Raw genomic sequence first — 15525 nt, 5'->3', positions numbered from 1 at the left:
AGAACATTCATGGGGGGCCCGCAGTGAATCCTTGTACCCTGGGCACCTGACTGCACACACGCACACGCACACGCACACACACACGGTTGTGTTACTAATAATACATAGGCCTACTACTATGACCTTGTCTTTCGCTGATCTGCTTTTAACGGATTTTATACCTTCTTAATTTCACTCTCGACTAGATTTGTAACTTTTATTGCTTCGTTTGACCTGTGCGTTTACATTTTTGAATGTAAAAGCACTTTGGACTGCATTTATATCTCTTTAAATACACGTGATACTATATTTGCGAGGACAGCAACACTTTAGGACAGCAATGTAATAAAATGTTTGCCCATTTTCAACCCTAACCCAAAAAGCCTGAGTTATACTCAGTTGTGGGCTTGTAGATTGTCTATTTGTTGGTGTTGCCGTTTGACCATGTCTCCTGTGAGGACCAGAGACATTCTATTATAGTAATGTATATCGACATTGTCGGGTGAAAACCTTGTATGTCCAAACCGTTCGTCTTGCATTTTTCATTTTAAAAAGATTTAAACTAGTGAAAACAGCAGATCTACAAGCACACAACGCCTCGCGGTGCGAGGCGTTGTGTGCTTGTAGATCTGCTTTTTTCACTACTTTTGTGCGACGGCCTTGTACGATGAAGCAGGGCTTTACTTTGCAAAAGAACGTACAAATTTGAAACTTGGGAGATACAAGGTTTTCCACCCGACAACGACGATATAGCGTATAGCAATACAAGCACACGTGCGCTCACACACACACACACACACACACACGGCACGCACGCACTGTATGTCACAAGAAGAAAGGGAAGACGAAGAAGAAAAGCTCGGGGCTCATTTTAAGGTTAGCGACGCGTCCCTTTCCCATCAGGAGAGGTAATCACAGAGAGAGTGAGTGGGGGAGAGGGGGAGGGCTCCTCTAGGGCGACGTCCCTCCTCACCCCCACCCGCCCACCACCCCGAAACACCTGATGACTCAGCAGTGAAAGGCCAGCATCATGAACAGCAGTGCGGCCGGCGGTTTTCAAAGTGGGTGACGGGGCACCCTGGGGTGCCGTGACGGCAGTCCAGGGGTGCCGCGAGATAAGTTATTTTCAGTCAGTTCTAACCAAAATGGCTATTATCTCAACGTTTTCCTCGCAATCACTAAAATATCGTCACTGTCGGGCAGAAACCTCGTATCTCCAAGCGTCTTTTGGTAAAGCAAAGCCCTGCTTTTTCATACAAGACTGTCGCACAAAACTAGTGAAAACAGCCGATTGTGTGCTTGTAGATCGGCTGTTTTCACTAGTTTAGTACATTTTATAGATGATAAATACAAACCGAACGGTTTTGGACATACAAGGAAAAAAATATATAATGTAGGGGTGCCTTGGATTTAAAAAAATATTCATGGGGTGCCCTGAGACCAAAAAGTTTGAAAACCCCTGGCCTAGACATCCAACGGCGGAGAGAAATGAAAAGTGGCTGCTGATTATTGAGAGGCCACCTAGCTGCCGGCTGTTATCATCAGGGACGAGGAACAAAAGATGAGAAATATTGGAAAGAGGCGGAAAATGGAGAAGGACGGTAAAACGGAAAAAAATAAAAACAAAACAAAAAAAGAATGGAGCAAAAATTATATAGGTTGACAGGTGGGGCTGAGATAAGCAGGGCTTGGCGGGTCCCCCCATGCCAAGCCATAAGTAATGCATTCTATCATGTCAATGTCTTATAGCAGGAAAAACACAGGTGCTGATACAGTGGCTCTCAAAGACCGCAGGGGGTCCTCGAAGGGGTTCCAAAATGACAGTAGTTATTAGTTAAAATAGAATCACAATCAGTTTAACCATTTTAACCCTATATTTATTGGCTATTAAAAATAGTCGATCAACACGCAGTATACTTGATACTTTTTAACTTAATTATAGAAAGTTCAGTACTCTTTCCCACCAGAGAGAGAGAGAAAGAGAGAGAGATATGGTGGGGGCATGGGGGGAGGGAGGGGGTACTTTGACGATCGCCGAGGGTTAATCGTCGAGCGTGTCGGGGATGGGGTGGGTGGGGGGGCTGGTGGAGTGACAGGCCCGCTGAGAGGCTGAGAGGCTCCCTACATCCCCCCCCCCTGTCCCCGTCAGGGCCATCAAGCCGTTGGCGAGACGCCCGGTGAATGTTAACCGCCCGTAGGGCTCATTGCGTGGTGTCTTTTGAAATGGCCGACGACATAACGTCAAGGGGGGGACAAGATCAACCTCAACCTTCTTCTCCTGCGGGGCTGAGGTTAACGCTCAAATACCTGGAACGACTATTGAAAAATAGCAGATCTACAAGCTCACAGCGCGGCACCGAGTGCCGCGCTGCGAGCTTGTAGATCTGCTATTTTTTTGAAAAATCATGAAAATGTGTGCAAGTCTTTGAATAACTTTGACGTGATCCTTGACCCGACTTCTAAATCCCCCCTCTAAATCAGTGGTTCTCAAACTTCTTCATGTCAAGGACCCCCAAAATTACAGGTATTTGGCCGTGGACCCCCCCCCCCCCCCCCCCCATCTCAAAATATGTTGTTCCAGGGACCCCCCAGAAGCAGAGATTTGAGTTACAAAAGTCTGCTTTGAAAAATATATATTGAAAAATGTGCACACATTTTCAAGATTTTTCAAAAATAGCAGATCTACAAGCTTGTGAGCTTGTATATCTGCTATTTTTCAATAGTTAAAGCATTACATAATTCTAGGTCTAAATGGGTTAATGTCTTCGGGGTGGAAAGCAAAAAAAAAGTGTCTATGATCTTGCATGTCCCCCCATATCGCTCTCCTGAGGAGATTGGAGCCATCTGGCTTTTATGGTCTTAATGTAATATATCAGTAGTTCTCACTTCTTTTTTCCTTTCGGCTGCAGGGCACTGAGCCATGGCTTTTTCATCCACTGCAACCCCTGAATTACACTGTAAATGTTTTGAACCTTACATTTATGACATATTATGGTAAATATGTAAATATCGTTAGACTCATAGGTAATAATCATAAGGTTTTCAGGAGAGACAAAACTCACTTTCTGCATAAGTCATAGGTACAGTACAATCATCTGCAATGAGTAAAAGTCATGTTTATTGGCCTTTTTTTAATATCTGCTTAGCTCTACTCTCCTAACACTACTGATTCAACCTGCCTTATTGCCAATGGTCTCAGCCCATCAGAATTTTGTAACCATTCCAATGGAAATCCACTAAACCACCCTAGTACCCAGTGGTTGAGAGAAGTGATGTCGTTCTTAAAATTAGAAAGGATCAGATATTCTACTAAAGGTAATCTAACTACATTCCCCCAAAAATGGGATCCTTTCTTGGCATTCTTTTCCAAGAGTCAGATCCATCAAATCCCCATTCACTGATTGACTGAGCCCCCCCCCCCTCTCTCTCTCTTTCTCTTTCACTCACCCCTTTATTTCGCTTTGTTTTTGTTTTTACGTTTTACTCTTTGTATTTTGTTTCTTTATATAAATATGTGTATTTGTTTAAAAAAAAGTTAAAAAATTATATATGGAAGTAGGCCAGAAGAATGGTATCTTATATTCTGAAGAGGTTGTCTCTCCATACTGCTGTATAAGCTTGTTGTATATCTACAGATGTGAATGTGCCTAAACTTCCAATAAAAATATTAATGAAAAAAATAATTTTGTAACCATGTAAATTAATTGTTTGCCCTGTCAGGTGCTCTATGGACAGCTCTGGTCAGCCAGCAGGAAGCCTGGTGGTCCAAAGCTGCAGTATAAAGACCAGCTGAAACAGACTCTAAAGAGGTGCAACATCAAACCCAACCACCTGGCGTCAGCTGCAGCTAATCGGCGTTCTTTATGCCACGAAGGGGTCACACACCTGAGGAGTAAACGCACTCGGCAAAGGATGGCGCGCCACCAACAAAGATGCTGATCCGGAACCATCTCAGCCGCCTGATCAGCAGCACCAGCAACGATGACCACTGACAAACGTATCATCACCACAAGGAAGCTAACGTCATCTTCGACTACGATGCAAGGTAGCCTCGCATAGCCAGACACTAGCACATGCTGCTTGCTGCCTTGTGTTAGCAATGGCAGATACTGTAGAGTCTAGGTGAGCTAGGCTACTGCCAAGGGAGGAGGTGTGTGTGCGTGAGGCTGCTATTAAGTCTCAAAAGGAAGGTGAACCCGCAACAAAAATGTCTTCCTTTGAGTTTAAGCCGCGTAAATGTCAAAAAGAATATACGGTATGCGTGTGTTTGTCTGTCTGTCTGTCTGTTCCCCTCCTGCTGGCTTCAGAACAATACCAACCCATTGATTACAATGGGGATTTGACCGGACTCAATAACCATTGTCATAAATACTTTATGCTTTCTGTCGCTATAGTTTAAAGTCTGCTTTATCATGATATGAGGTTTTTGTAAATGATGGTCCCGTCCTCGCTGCCCTTCCGCCAAATATCATTCATTTTCCGGTTGCTTTTGGGAACAGGAAATAGTGGCTTCAGAACAGGTCTGTAGAAACCAATTGGTGACGTATTTATTTACTCTTTTTTTCCCCGTTGTTGCACAAAAATAACCTCTAGAGATTGTACAGTGTTTGTGTGTGTGTGTGTGTGTGTGTGTGTGTGCGTGCGTGCGTGCGTGCGTGCGTGCGTGCGCGTGCTCGTGTGTGCGTGTGTGTCTGCTGACAAGTCTCAAATGGAAGGTGAACCAAAAAATAAATGTATTCCTTTTGCTTTAAATGTCACAAAAAAAGCCTGTTTTGCGGGCAGGGAGAGTAAACAAGATACTGATGAACGCAATTACATTCCCTGAAAGCGAGAGCGTAGGAACTGTGTCTAGACCGGTCCTCCTCATCATCATCATCTCAGAAACTCACCGGCTGTGACGCATATGGAAAAGACAACAGCACAGTGCTCTTCATGTAACCTTTTCATTTATGGGAAACATTCGCTTTTAGAGTGCAGGTCTTCACATTAGACGCCACGCCACCAGAGAATGCTCGCCCCCGAAACACGCTCGGCCTCTGAGCGGTTGCCACAAGGAATACTTAAACGTAACCTCGGTAAAACTATGCCTAACACTTAACTTATTCCAAACCTTAACCTCACCAAAACTATGCCTAATAAACATAGCCTCATTCCTTAACGTAACCTCAGTAAAACTATGCCTAACCCTTAACTTATTCCTAACCTTAACCTCAGTAACGCAATACCTGAACCTAACCTGATTCCCAAACTTAACGTCAGTAAAACAAGGCCTAACCCTTAAGGCTTAACTTATTCCTAACCTTAACCCCGGTAAAACTATGCCTAATAAACATAGCCTTATTCCTTAAAGAGGTGGTGCCATAGTTTTGTACTTTTTCTGGTTTTCATGTGTCTAGGAGGTTGACAGTACTTCATTAGACCCCCTGGTGTGGTTGTTATGAGCAATTATGCATTCTCTTTTTATTTGGGTTTTTAGCTGGAGGATGCCACCTGCTGGGTCAGTTCCAAAAACACCCATACTTATTACATCATAGAATCAACCCCTCCCCTAATTACCATTCACCCAACACATGTGGGTGTGGCTAACTTCAGCTGGGTCACCACCCACCATGACAACCACGCATACCAATGAACTGGTGGGTGTGGCCACATAAAAACATAATTTTAACTCTTTCTGTACACTTTTTTGGAAAGATTCTTCCTCCTAGTATAATCATAATAGTAGATAATCTTGTTTTATAGAGGGGGAAATCATGGCACCCCATCTTTAACTTAACCTCAGTAAAACAAGGCCTAACCCTAAACTTATTCCCAACCATAACCTCAGTAACACTATGCCTGAACCTACCCTGATTCCTAACTTTAACCTCAGTAAAACAAGGCCTAACCCTAAACTTATTCTTAACCTCGGTAACACTAACCCTAAACCTAACCTTATTTCTAACCTTAACCTCCATAAAACTATACCTAAACCTCACTATATTCCTAAATGTAACCTGATACCACACTGAACTAAGCATGAAAAAGGCAATACTGGAGATGTGGTGTAATGGCATGGATTTCTACACAGTGAGGGCAATTCTTTCAACATACGCTTCATTGAAGTTCAGTAGAGTTTGGACAAGGCAATTCTCTTGAATGCTGCCTTCAGGTATGGCATGGAAAGAGGGACATTTGCATTTCTTTCACCATAGTAAAAACTGCATTCATGGTCTGGAGAGGGCACTTTTTACAGACGGGTAAAAGGGCAGGGGCTCAAGCCCCCTTTGATGTCTATGTGTGCACATGTCTGTTAATCGCAACCCATAAACATAAACTGTTTGGGAAAGTTTCAGAGACCGTATAGTGTGAAATGTCAAAGTTATGACAGATTTCTTGAATAATGTATTAACAAGATTGCTAACAAGACGGGTAGTACGGTCAAAGGTTATGCTAAAAGGATAACACAAAACAGACCCCAGGGGGCTTCTTTCCATTGCATTCAATTCATCAATAGTACAAGTCTGCATCACTCCACTGTCATCATCAGGAGAAAAATTGGCAGTGGTGTAAAATAACTAAGTACATTTACTTAAGTAAAATTTTGAGGTATGTATACTTTACCTGAGTATTTCCAATACTTTTACTTCTACTCCACTACATATCGGATCCAAATATTCTTCTTTTACTCCACTACATTTATTTGAAAACTTTCAAAGTTACTTTGCAGATATAAATTATAATATTATAAAACATACATTAACCACTTTAGCCCTATTTTATACTGCGGCTATTTGACAATAGCTGATCTACAAGCTCACGTTGTGAGCTTGTAGATCTGCCATTTTCAAACATTTTGAACTTTTACTTTTAATACATTAAGTGCATTTTGTTGTTAATGCTTTTGTACTTTTACTCAAGTACATTTTGAATTGCGGACTTTCACTTGTAAGGGTACGGTCGGTCACACCAAAGTATGGTTGCCAGCTGATAAGCGGATTCTGCCAATGCATTTCAACAGGAATGGAGTGGATTTTCAGTGGATTTCCATTCGTGGATTTCTCCCAAATTCCGCTCCACTCCCATTGAAATGCATTGGCAGAATCCGCTTATCAGCTGGCAACCATACTTTGGTGTGACTGTACCCTAACACAGAGGTTCCCAAACCTTTTTGTCTCAGGGCACCCTATGAATATTTTTTTAATCCGAGGCACCCCTACATTATAATTTTCACTCCCAGCACCTTACATTTATAGAATATCGTCGTTGTCGGGTGGAAACCTTGTATGTCCAAAACCTTTTGTATTTATCATCTATAAAATGTACTAAACTAGTGAAAACAGATGCGAGGCGTTGTGTACAGGTAGATCGGCTGTTTTCATTAGTTTTGTGCGACAGAGGTTTCTGCCTGACAGTGACGATATTTTAGTGATTATGTTATGTTGCGAGGAAAACATTGAGATAATAATTTGGTTAGAACTGACTGAAAATAACTTTGTACTTCAAGTTTAAAATGATACTAAATATTTCTTTAATTGTCCAAATAAATTCCAAATATTATCAAATGATCTCGCGGCACCCCTGGACTGCCGTCGCGGCACCCCAGGGTGCCCCGTCACCCACTTTGAAAACCCCTGCCCTAACAGAGTATTTCTATATTGCAGTATTGATACTTTTACTCAAGTAAAACATGTGAGTACTTATTCCACCACTGCAAATTGGAGGGATTTTACACAGAATCATCACAACAGACTAACAGAGACCTCTGCACTACCATAGCTCTACTGAGCCTGGCATGTGGTTCCACGGGAAGCCAGCAGGTGGCACACTTACTTTGTTGCAGCCAAAGCATTATTATGCCATGTGTCCACGTGCTGAGTAAAGTATGAATCATTAATGTGCTGCCAGTGTGTGTGCCTGCATGTGTGTGCGACGTATGTGTGTGTGTGTGTGTGTGTGTGTGTGTGTGTGTGTGTGTGTGTGTGTGTGTGTGTGTGTGTGTGTGTGTGTGTGTGTGTGTGTGTTTATGTGCGACGTGTGTGTGTGTGTGTGTGTGTGTGTGTGTGTGTGTGTGTGTGTGTGTGTGTGTGTGTGTGTGTGTGTGTGTGTGTGTGTGTGTGTGTGTGTGTGTGTGTGTGTGTGTGTGTGTATGTGACGTGTGTGTATGTGAGAGAGAGAGAGAGTAAAGGCCCAATGTGGATGCGGGCCGTTCTTGTTTGATGCAAGGTTGAAAGGAGTGGCAAAGGAGCAAGGGAGCTCAACAGACCCACCGAGAGAGAGAGAGAGAGAGAGAGAGAGAGAGAGGGGGGGGAGGGGGAGGGAGCGAGAGAGCGAGAGAGCGAGAGACACAGACAGAGAGAAAGATAGACACAGACACAGAGAGAGAGAGACAGAGAGAAATTGAGGAGGTAAAATATATTTGTTGGAAGACATGGTCCTCACACACAGCACACATCATGCAATCTCTTGCCTGTTGGACCATGGAGAGAGAGAGAGAGAGAGAGAGAGAGAGAGAGAGAGCAGAGGCGTCAATATGGGTATGGCAAGCTATGGCAGCTACCATACCTTGGCTACAGGGGGAAATAATAAAATGTACTTTTCATCATGCCTATATATTGCTAAGGTATGGCAACATGACTGGTGTCCTGCACGCGCGCGAGGGCGCGCGTGCAAGACACCAGTCATGTTGCCATACCTCTCTTGTAGAACAATGGACGCAGCCATGAAGCACAAACTAACTCACATTCATCTATGATGGCCGGGAGCAGCTCGTCCTCCAGAGGGTCCCCGTCCCACGGAGTGGTGGTCTTGATGTTCTGATTGGTCGGCCACGGCAGCCGGGTGGTGCTGGCCGCCACCGGAGGGAACTCGCCGTTGGCTGAGAGAGAGAGAGAGAGAGAGAGAGAGAGAGAGAGAGAGAGAGAGAGAGAGAGAGAGAGAGAGATTGAGGAGATTGGGGCTTTTAAGCCGTGACATCATTTTGTAGTCAGACCTCCAAGCAGGTTTATTATCAATATCTGTCCCTCGCTATTTCAACAGATCCGAGACAAAAATAACGACTAAAGTATAATTCTACCACTTTCCTTTCAACAACAAAGAGAAGAAAAATTAGTAAATAGTAAAAATTGTAAAAAGATTCACGGTTTTTGGGGCCAGTTGGCCCTAAAAGTTCTCCTCTGCCTACAAAATGATGTCAGACTTAACAGCCCCATAATACTAATTCAGTATAGAGCAGAGGACTTCAACTTTTTCAGGCCAAGGACCCCTTAGCTGAGAGAGAGATGAAGCAGGGACCCCCTCTACATATTGTATAAATGTGTGATGCCGATTTTCATCGATTTCATAGATGGATTCATAGACTTGTTTGACAGGACTGTCATCAGTCTATGTTGCATTCATGTTAATTACATTTAACCACTTGAATCGTTGATATTTTGTAAACTTTACCTCTATACAGCATACCTATTTGTCAAAAATAGCCGTTCTACAAGCTCTCAGCGCCTCGCGCTGCAATTTTTTGGATGTATGGGCTGTCAAGGCCAAAAAGTGGGCTGTCAAGGCCAGAAAGTTTTTTTTTGCCACTCAGTAGGCGTTCCTGCATAACTGCCGGGTATGATGATGATGTCACGCACATACCCTCTGTTAGGAGCATTGGTTTGCAAAGTATATGTGTATTTGGGCAGTGTTCATTTTGTTGGGAACCCCTTTTGCGTTTTTTCTTTTGTTCAATCCGGTAATACCCTTTTTGGGGTAGTTGTTGCTAGGCTACAGCTACAGTATATAGCAACATAATGTTGGAACTAAATATTTTGAGATGGGGGTTCGTGGCCAAATAAATACATATCATTTTGGGGGTTCTTTCTTCACATGAAAAAGTTTGAGCACCACTGACATAGAAACAAAGATTTTTCACAAAAAACAAAACAAAAAAAAAGAACTTAGAACTTAGGATTTGAAATATTCAAAGACGAAGAATTTTTCACGATTTTTAAAAAATAGCAGATCTACAAGCTCGCAGCACATGCTGTGAGCTTGTATATCTGCTATTTTTCAATAGTTAAAGCACAAAATAGTCTAAATTCCGAGTCTCACAGTCTAAATGGGTTAAACCCCCTCCCCTATGAAGAACATTCATGGAGGGCCCGCAGTGAATCCTTGAAACCAGGGCCCAGAATTTGGTGCAACACCCCTGCCTACTTTAATACACGTATTTCGTTCTGCTTCTTCCTTCAGCGGTAATGGGGATCAGGGACGTGCTGGCCATTGGGAAAAGCGGGACAACTCCCGAATGGCCGGTTCATTCCCGGCCGGTCCAGGCCGGCCATTAGGAAAAAATTAAACTGTTTGCACAAAAGTAAAAATGTAACTGTTTGCACAAAAGTAGTGAAAACAGCCGATCTACAAGCACACAACGCCTCGCACCGCGAGGCGTTGTGTGCTTGTAGATCTGCTGTTTTCACTAGTTTAAATCATTTTTTAAATGATAAATACAAAACAAACGGTTTTGGACATACAAGGTTACCACCTGACAATGACAAAATATAACTAATGTAATTGGCCCACTGGCTTGTCACTTGTCATGATCTGAAATGGCAAATCTTTGAGTAGCAGCAGCTACTATATCTCTCTCTATATAGCACGCAATGAGGGCCTCTCCAATTCTTTTTCCCGGGCTGAATCAGGGGCCCAGCACGTCCCTGATGGGGATAGACAGCATGGTGGGGAGTTGAATGAACATTAGGCTCCTCTCCTTTGGATGTCTTGCCACCAGGTGGGCAAGCACTTTCAGAGTAATGTGTGAAGTCTCTGGGTGCTACAGTCAGCCCCACCACCACCACCTCCCCGGGGGCCGAGATCACAAGCTTTTATCTGTGCCTTGATCTGTTCCCCCTCAACTTTATAAACCGGATATATCAACTTTCCCAGGTAAAAAGGCTGGTGCTTATTGGCTTGGAATGGTAGAACCTGGTTCTTCTAAAGACAGCATGTTCCTGGCCTTTTCTGGGACAGCGCCAGCTTGAACGTTTTAAATAAGTAAAGTAAAAGTAAAGTAAAAGTTCCTCAAAATTGTACTCAACTCATTTACTGCCATGTCCCGAGTTTCCCTGAGTTATACCCGTTGTTCCAGGCCGCCATGCCGAGTTTCCTGAGCTATAAGATTAATTTGATTTAATTCAAAACAATCAAAAATCGGATCGCCGATCGGCCTTTCCTAAGTGCTCCAAAGACAGTGCTTCCGGTTTGGGACTGGAAACGTAAACGGATACGCTTCTTTGGGGTCGGGACGCGTTCCTATGTGCCAAACTATCCTATGTTCACTTCCTTGTTAGACAGCACTGCAGCAGCAATGGCGGCATGGATTAAACAGTTTTTTTGTGTGTGTGCTCGCGAGCAGACGACGGCGCGCACACAGAATGTGCATGCCCACATTAAAAGGTAAGAAAATCAGTCAACCTCAAAAGTCGGAGGTTTTTTTAATGGCGGTAAATTAGTTAAGTACAGTACTTGAGAACATGTACTTTAAACCACTGGGTAAGCAGCGCTTTATTCAACTTGACACACAACAATAATCATGAAATCATTTCGTTTGTTCATCTCTGCTGCCTTTTCTTGCAGCATCGCATCGTGAAGGGAATGGTGAAAGGCATGAGGAGATGATGAGTAGGAGGCTAACCCCAGCCAACCCCAGCAATCTTTTCTTGCCTGCGATGAGTCACTTTCTTTGGTCAAAGTGCTGCAATCAGTGGAAAAAAAAAGAGAAAGAAACGAAAGCCCTGACAGGAAAATTGTTAAAGCAGCCAAATGCCACGGCTGGTCTTAGAATGGTAAAGGACACTCGAACGGTCAGCGTGGTAGAGCCTATATAGCCTTGCTCAGTCTCAGATTAACATTATTATAAACTGAGGTTGTCTGCCAAGATTAGAAAAGTCTGTGTTCTAAGAGAGCATGTGACCTTTCCTTCGGTGTGAACACGTTCCGGGAGATCATTTTGACATCCGGCGCCTGCGTCAAGTGCTCTCTGAATATGTCAGACGTTATGAATTAGACTTTCATGAGGGCCAGAGTGCATTTGTATTGACGTTGGCCTCCACTTGAACTTGACATGCAGAGCCATTGCCTGGCTAAATAGGTTTATAGCCAGCCTCTGTGTTGGCTGTTGGGAGACAAGTGGTGGAAGAAGTACTCGCCTGTTTTAACCCAGTAAAAGAATAATTAGCACAACGTAGACAGAGGCATAATTTCAGAAAGAAATAATGACATTCCCAAAATTGGGATGCCAGTCATGCCACCTTGAAAGTGGTTAAGACATTAATGGTTGCATACAATAAAAGGCTTCCTTGTCTAAATTATAACACGTCACATGTAGATGGACGGGCATTGATTGTGATGAAATCTTCAAAAACTATTCCGAGTCGGGGTCCCCTCAATATGACGACGGGCCGCTGTTCCGACTAGCGTCGGAAGGTTAGTTACTCGCCACGGTTACTGAGTTTAGGTTTAGGGTTAGGGTTAGGGTTAGGGTTAGAGTTAGGGTTAGTTTTAGTGTCGGAATACCTGCCCGTCGGCATATCGATGCGGAGTTGCGGACCCTTCCGAGTCGGAGGCAATATGCATAAAATAACTGAATTTGAGGTTAAATGTGAACACAAGGGGGTGGCTATTGCCAGCCCATGTTTCCCCAAATGACGCCTCTGAACGTAGACATACAGTATACTTTGTTTCAAGTAAGAGGCCTGCACGACACGTACAGAGATTCTGTGAGTTTATTGTAAGAAGATTAGCTGATAATCATTTTGTTTTTTCCACTGCGTTACTGTACATGCGCTGTGTTCCTGTACCTTTAAGAGCAGGGATTCTGTTGCTCAAAGCCTTCACAAAAACAGTATTTTAACTTGCATTCAGAATTCCCCAGACGTATCGGTAGGCGCTAGACAATCTGAGACGTGAGACACGGTTTGCGACAAGCATGGATTAATATTTCTGGGTCGCTGCTGAAGAAGAGTTTGAGCTCTCATGTCCTTAGAGCAGGGGGCTCCCGCACATTTTCAGCTGAGACCCAAACATTGTGTTCCCAAATCCCCAAATACGTTATGGATTAATGACTTAAGCCCTATTCAGAAATAGTGAAGGTAGCCGATATGCAAGCTCCCAACGTGTGGTGACGCGACTGTTGTGAGTACTGTAGATCGGCTATTTTCCACTAAAAGTGTTTGAACATTTCTGAAATCATGTTTTACCGGTAATTTGTTTTTTCTGAAAAGAATTGTAGGAGTACACAGTAGCCTACATGTAATATTCGTTCCGGTCAGGTGGAAACCTTATATATCCAAAACCATAAGGGTCAGTAACTAAGGGTAAGGGTCAGTTTGGTTCCTAACTATCATTTAGCTGGGGACCGCCTGGAACTCCCTCAAGGACCCCTGGGGGTCCCTGGACCCCACTTTGAGAACCAAAGGCTTAGAGGACTCATGCACTCACAGGCATTGGTGGAAAGTGACTAAGTAACATGCACTCAAGTACGTAGGCAAGGTGAGGGGAAATGCTCGTTTATGCAGACTTCCACATTTGCAGCTCAGAGCAAGAAAAAAATAAAAGAAAGAAAGGGAATGTGAAGCCTAGTATGTAGAATCAGTATATTGTAATAAAGATGTCCTAAAATAAAGTACAATCAGTAGTGTAAAATCAGTATCATGTTTCTTAAAATTATATTAAAGTGCGTCAGTAAAATGATTCAGTTAAGCACTAGTAGCAGCAGACTTGGTTTGTTCTCAAGTTTCGTTCAGCAGCCTTATAGTTGCTACATAAAAACTTTGCCACAGTCTTTTGTTGTGGCTCATGGATACTCCGGTATCTCTTGCCGGGTCGAGGAAGCGGCAGTGGGTGGAACAGGCTGTGGCTTGGGTGATGTTCGTCCTTGATGATGGTTTCAGCTTTGGCTGTGCATCGCCTGTCGTGTAGATCCTGGAGGGAGGGAAGCTCACCTTCTATGATGCGCTCTATGCGCTGAGCTGACCGCACCACTCTCTGCAGAGCCCTGTGGTCCAGAACAGTACAGTTCCCATACCAAGTGGTGAAGCCACTTGTCAGGACACTCTATAGTAGCACTATAGAATGCCCTGAGGATGCAAGGGCTCACCCTGAAAGTCCTTAGGCGTCGGAGACAGTAGAGCCGCTGCTGTGCTTTCTTCACCACATGTGTTGCGTGAGTGGACCATTTCAGATCCTCTGAAATGGTCATCCCAAGGAATTTGAACTCACTGACTCTCTCCACTTCAATGCCACCGATGTGAATTGGGGAGTGCGCTCTCGTTGGCCTCCTAAAGTCCACTATCAGCTCCTTGGTTTTAGCGACGTTGAGAGAGAGGTTATTCTCTTCACACCAGCGTGTAAGAGCGCTAATCTCATCTCTGTAGGCTGTCTCATCGTTGCTGTCGATCAAGCCTATCACTGTTGTGTCGTCAGCGTACTTGATGACGACGTTGGAGCTGTGTGTGGCCACGCAATCGTGTGTGTACAAGCAGTACAAGTACCCATTCTAACCACTTGCCGACGGTCTGAAAAAAGTCCAATATCCAGTTGCACATAGTCGGGTGCAGGTCTAGATTCTTGAGTTTCATTTAACATTTAACATTCTGAACACATGCAGGCCCTTTTCTTAGCCTATATAACAGAGTAATCTCTACATTGTGGTATTGCTATTTTTACTTAAAAGCCCGCTGTCAGCCCCGAAATTATAATAGTATGATACAGTAGTAGGTCATGTGGTCTCTCTCCCGTGTGCATCCTCAAACAGTCTGAAACTGTCTCAGTGTAATCTGCCCAACAACAGCTGACCAGTACAGTAAGTAGTCATACAGTCAGGCTATACAGACAATTAATTTGATTGGCTTATAATTGCGCATACCCACAATGACATCATAAAAATATTAACTTGTTTTTTTAAGATGATTCTTAAAGTGACAGTAACCCTTTAGGTCACAGGCCCCCTAAATATCCAAGTAGCCTACTTCTTCCACCACTGCTGCTCACAGGTTTTGGCTTGTTGAGCTGATAACACAGTCATCAAGAGCTATTACAGTCCATAACAGCCAACCAGTGCCTGGGGGAGGAGGTTATGCCCCCCCCCCTGCGCTGTTCCCCTTTGCCCCCTGGGTTGACTTCATATAAACCTCATTTGCTCCCCGGTGATGAAAAATGTACCCCACTAAAAGAATGTAACTAAGTAGGCGGGACTGCCTTCTCAGCTTCCACACGAAAATCAATGAAAACAATGTTATTTCTAGGCCAGTTCAATGGCTCAGTCCGCTACAGTTATTTGACAGCAGTAGTTACTAGTTGCTTTGTAGATTATTAACACAAAATATACCTCGACCACTATACATTTCGGCCATTTGAAAATAGCCGATCTACAAGCTCACAATGTGCCACAATGCGACGCATGTTTTCAAAAGATTTTTATACATTGTATACATTCGGAATAAATGGAACGTTCTTAATTTTGGTACTTTAAGTACATTTTGATACCAAATACATTTTTACTTTTTCCTCAAGTACATTCTGAGTTCC

The 15525-nt window shown here is 43.5% G+C and overlaps 1 protein-coding gene across 1 annotated transcript in view; it reads right to left on the bottom strand.

Annotated features, from left to right (window-relative positions):
• Positions 1–15525, bottom strand: part of alk (ALK receptor tyrosine kinase) — a gene marked incomplete at both ends in the record, with an annotated part of 854498 nt that overhangs the window by 85302 nt on the left and 753671 nt on the right. The window contains one exon of the mRNA XM_080751036.1: positions 8702–8836. Coding sequence (XP_080607162.1) covers positions 8702–8836 — 135 coding nt within the window. The remainder of the gene's footprint in view (positions 1–8701; positions 8837–15525) is intronic.

Source organism: Nannobrachium achirus, assembly GCF_963921795.1.
Source record: "Nannobrachium achirus genome assembly, chromosome: 20".
NCBI classification, from domain to species: Eukaryota; Metazoa; Chordata; class Actinopteri; order Myctophiformes; family Myctophidae; genus Nannobrachium; species Nannobrachium achirus.
Note: the sequence above shows the minus strand (reverse complement) of the source record. Positions and strands in the feature narration are given on the sequence as shown.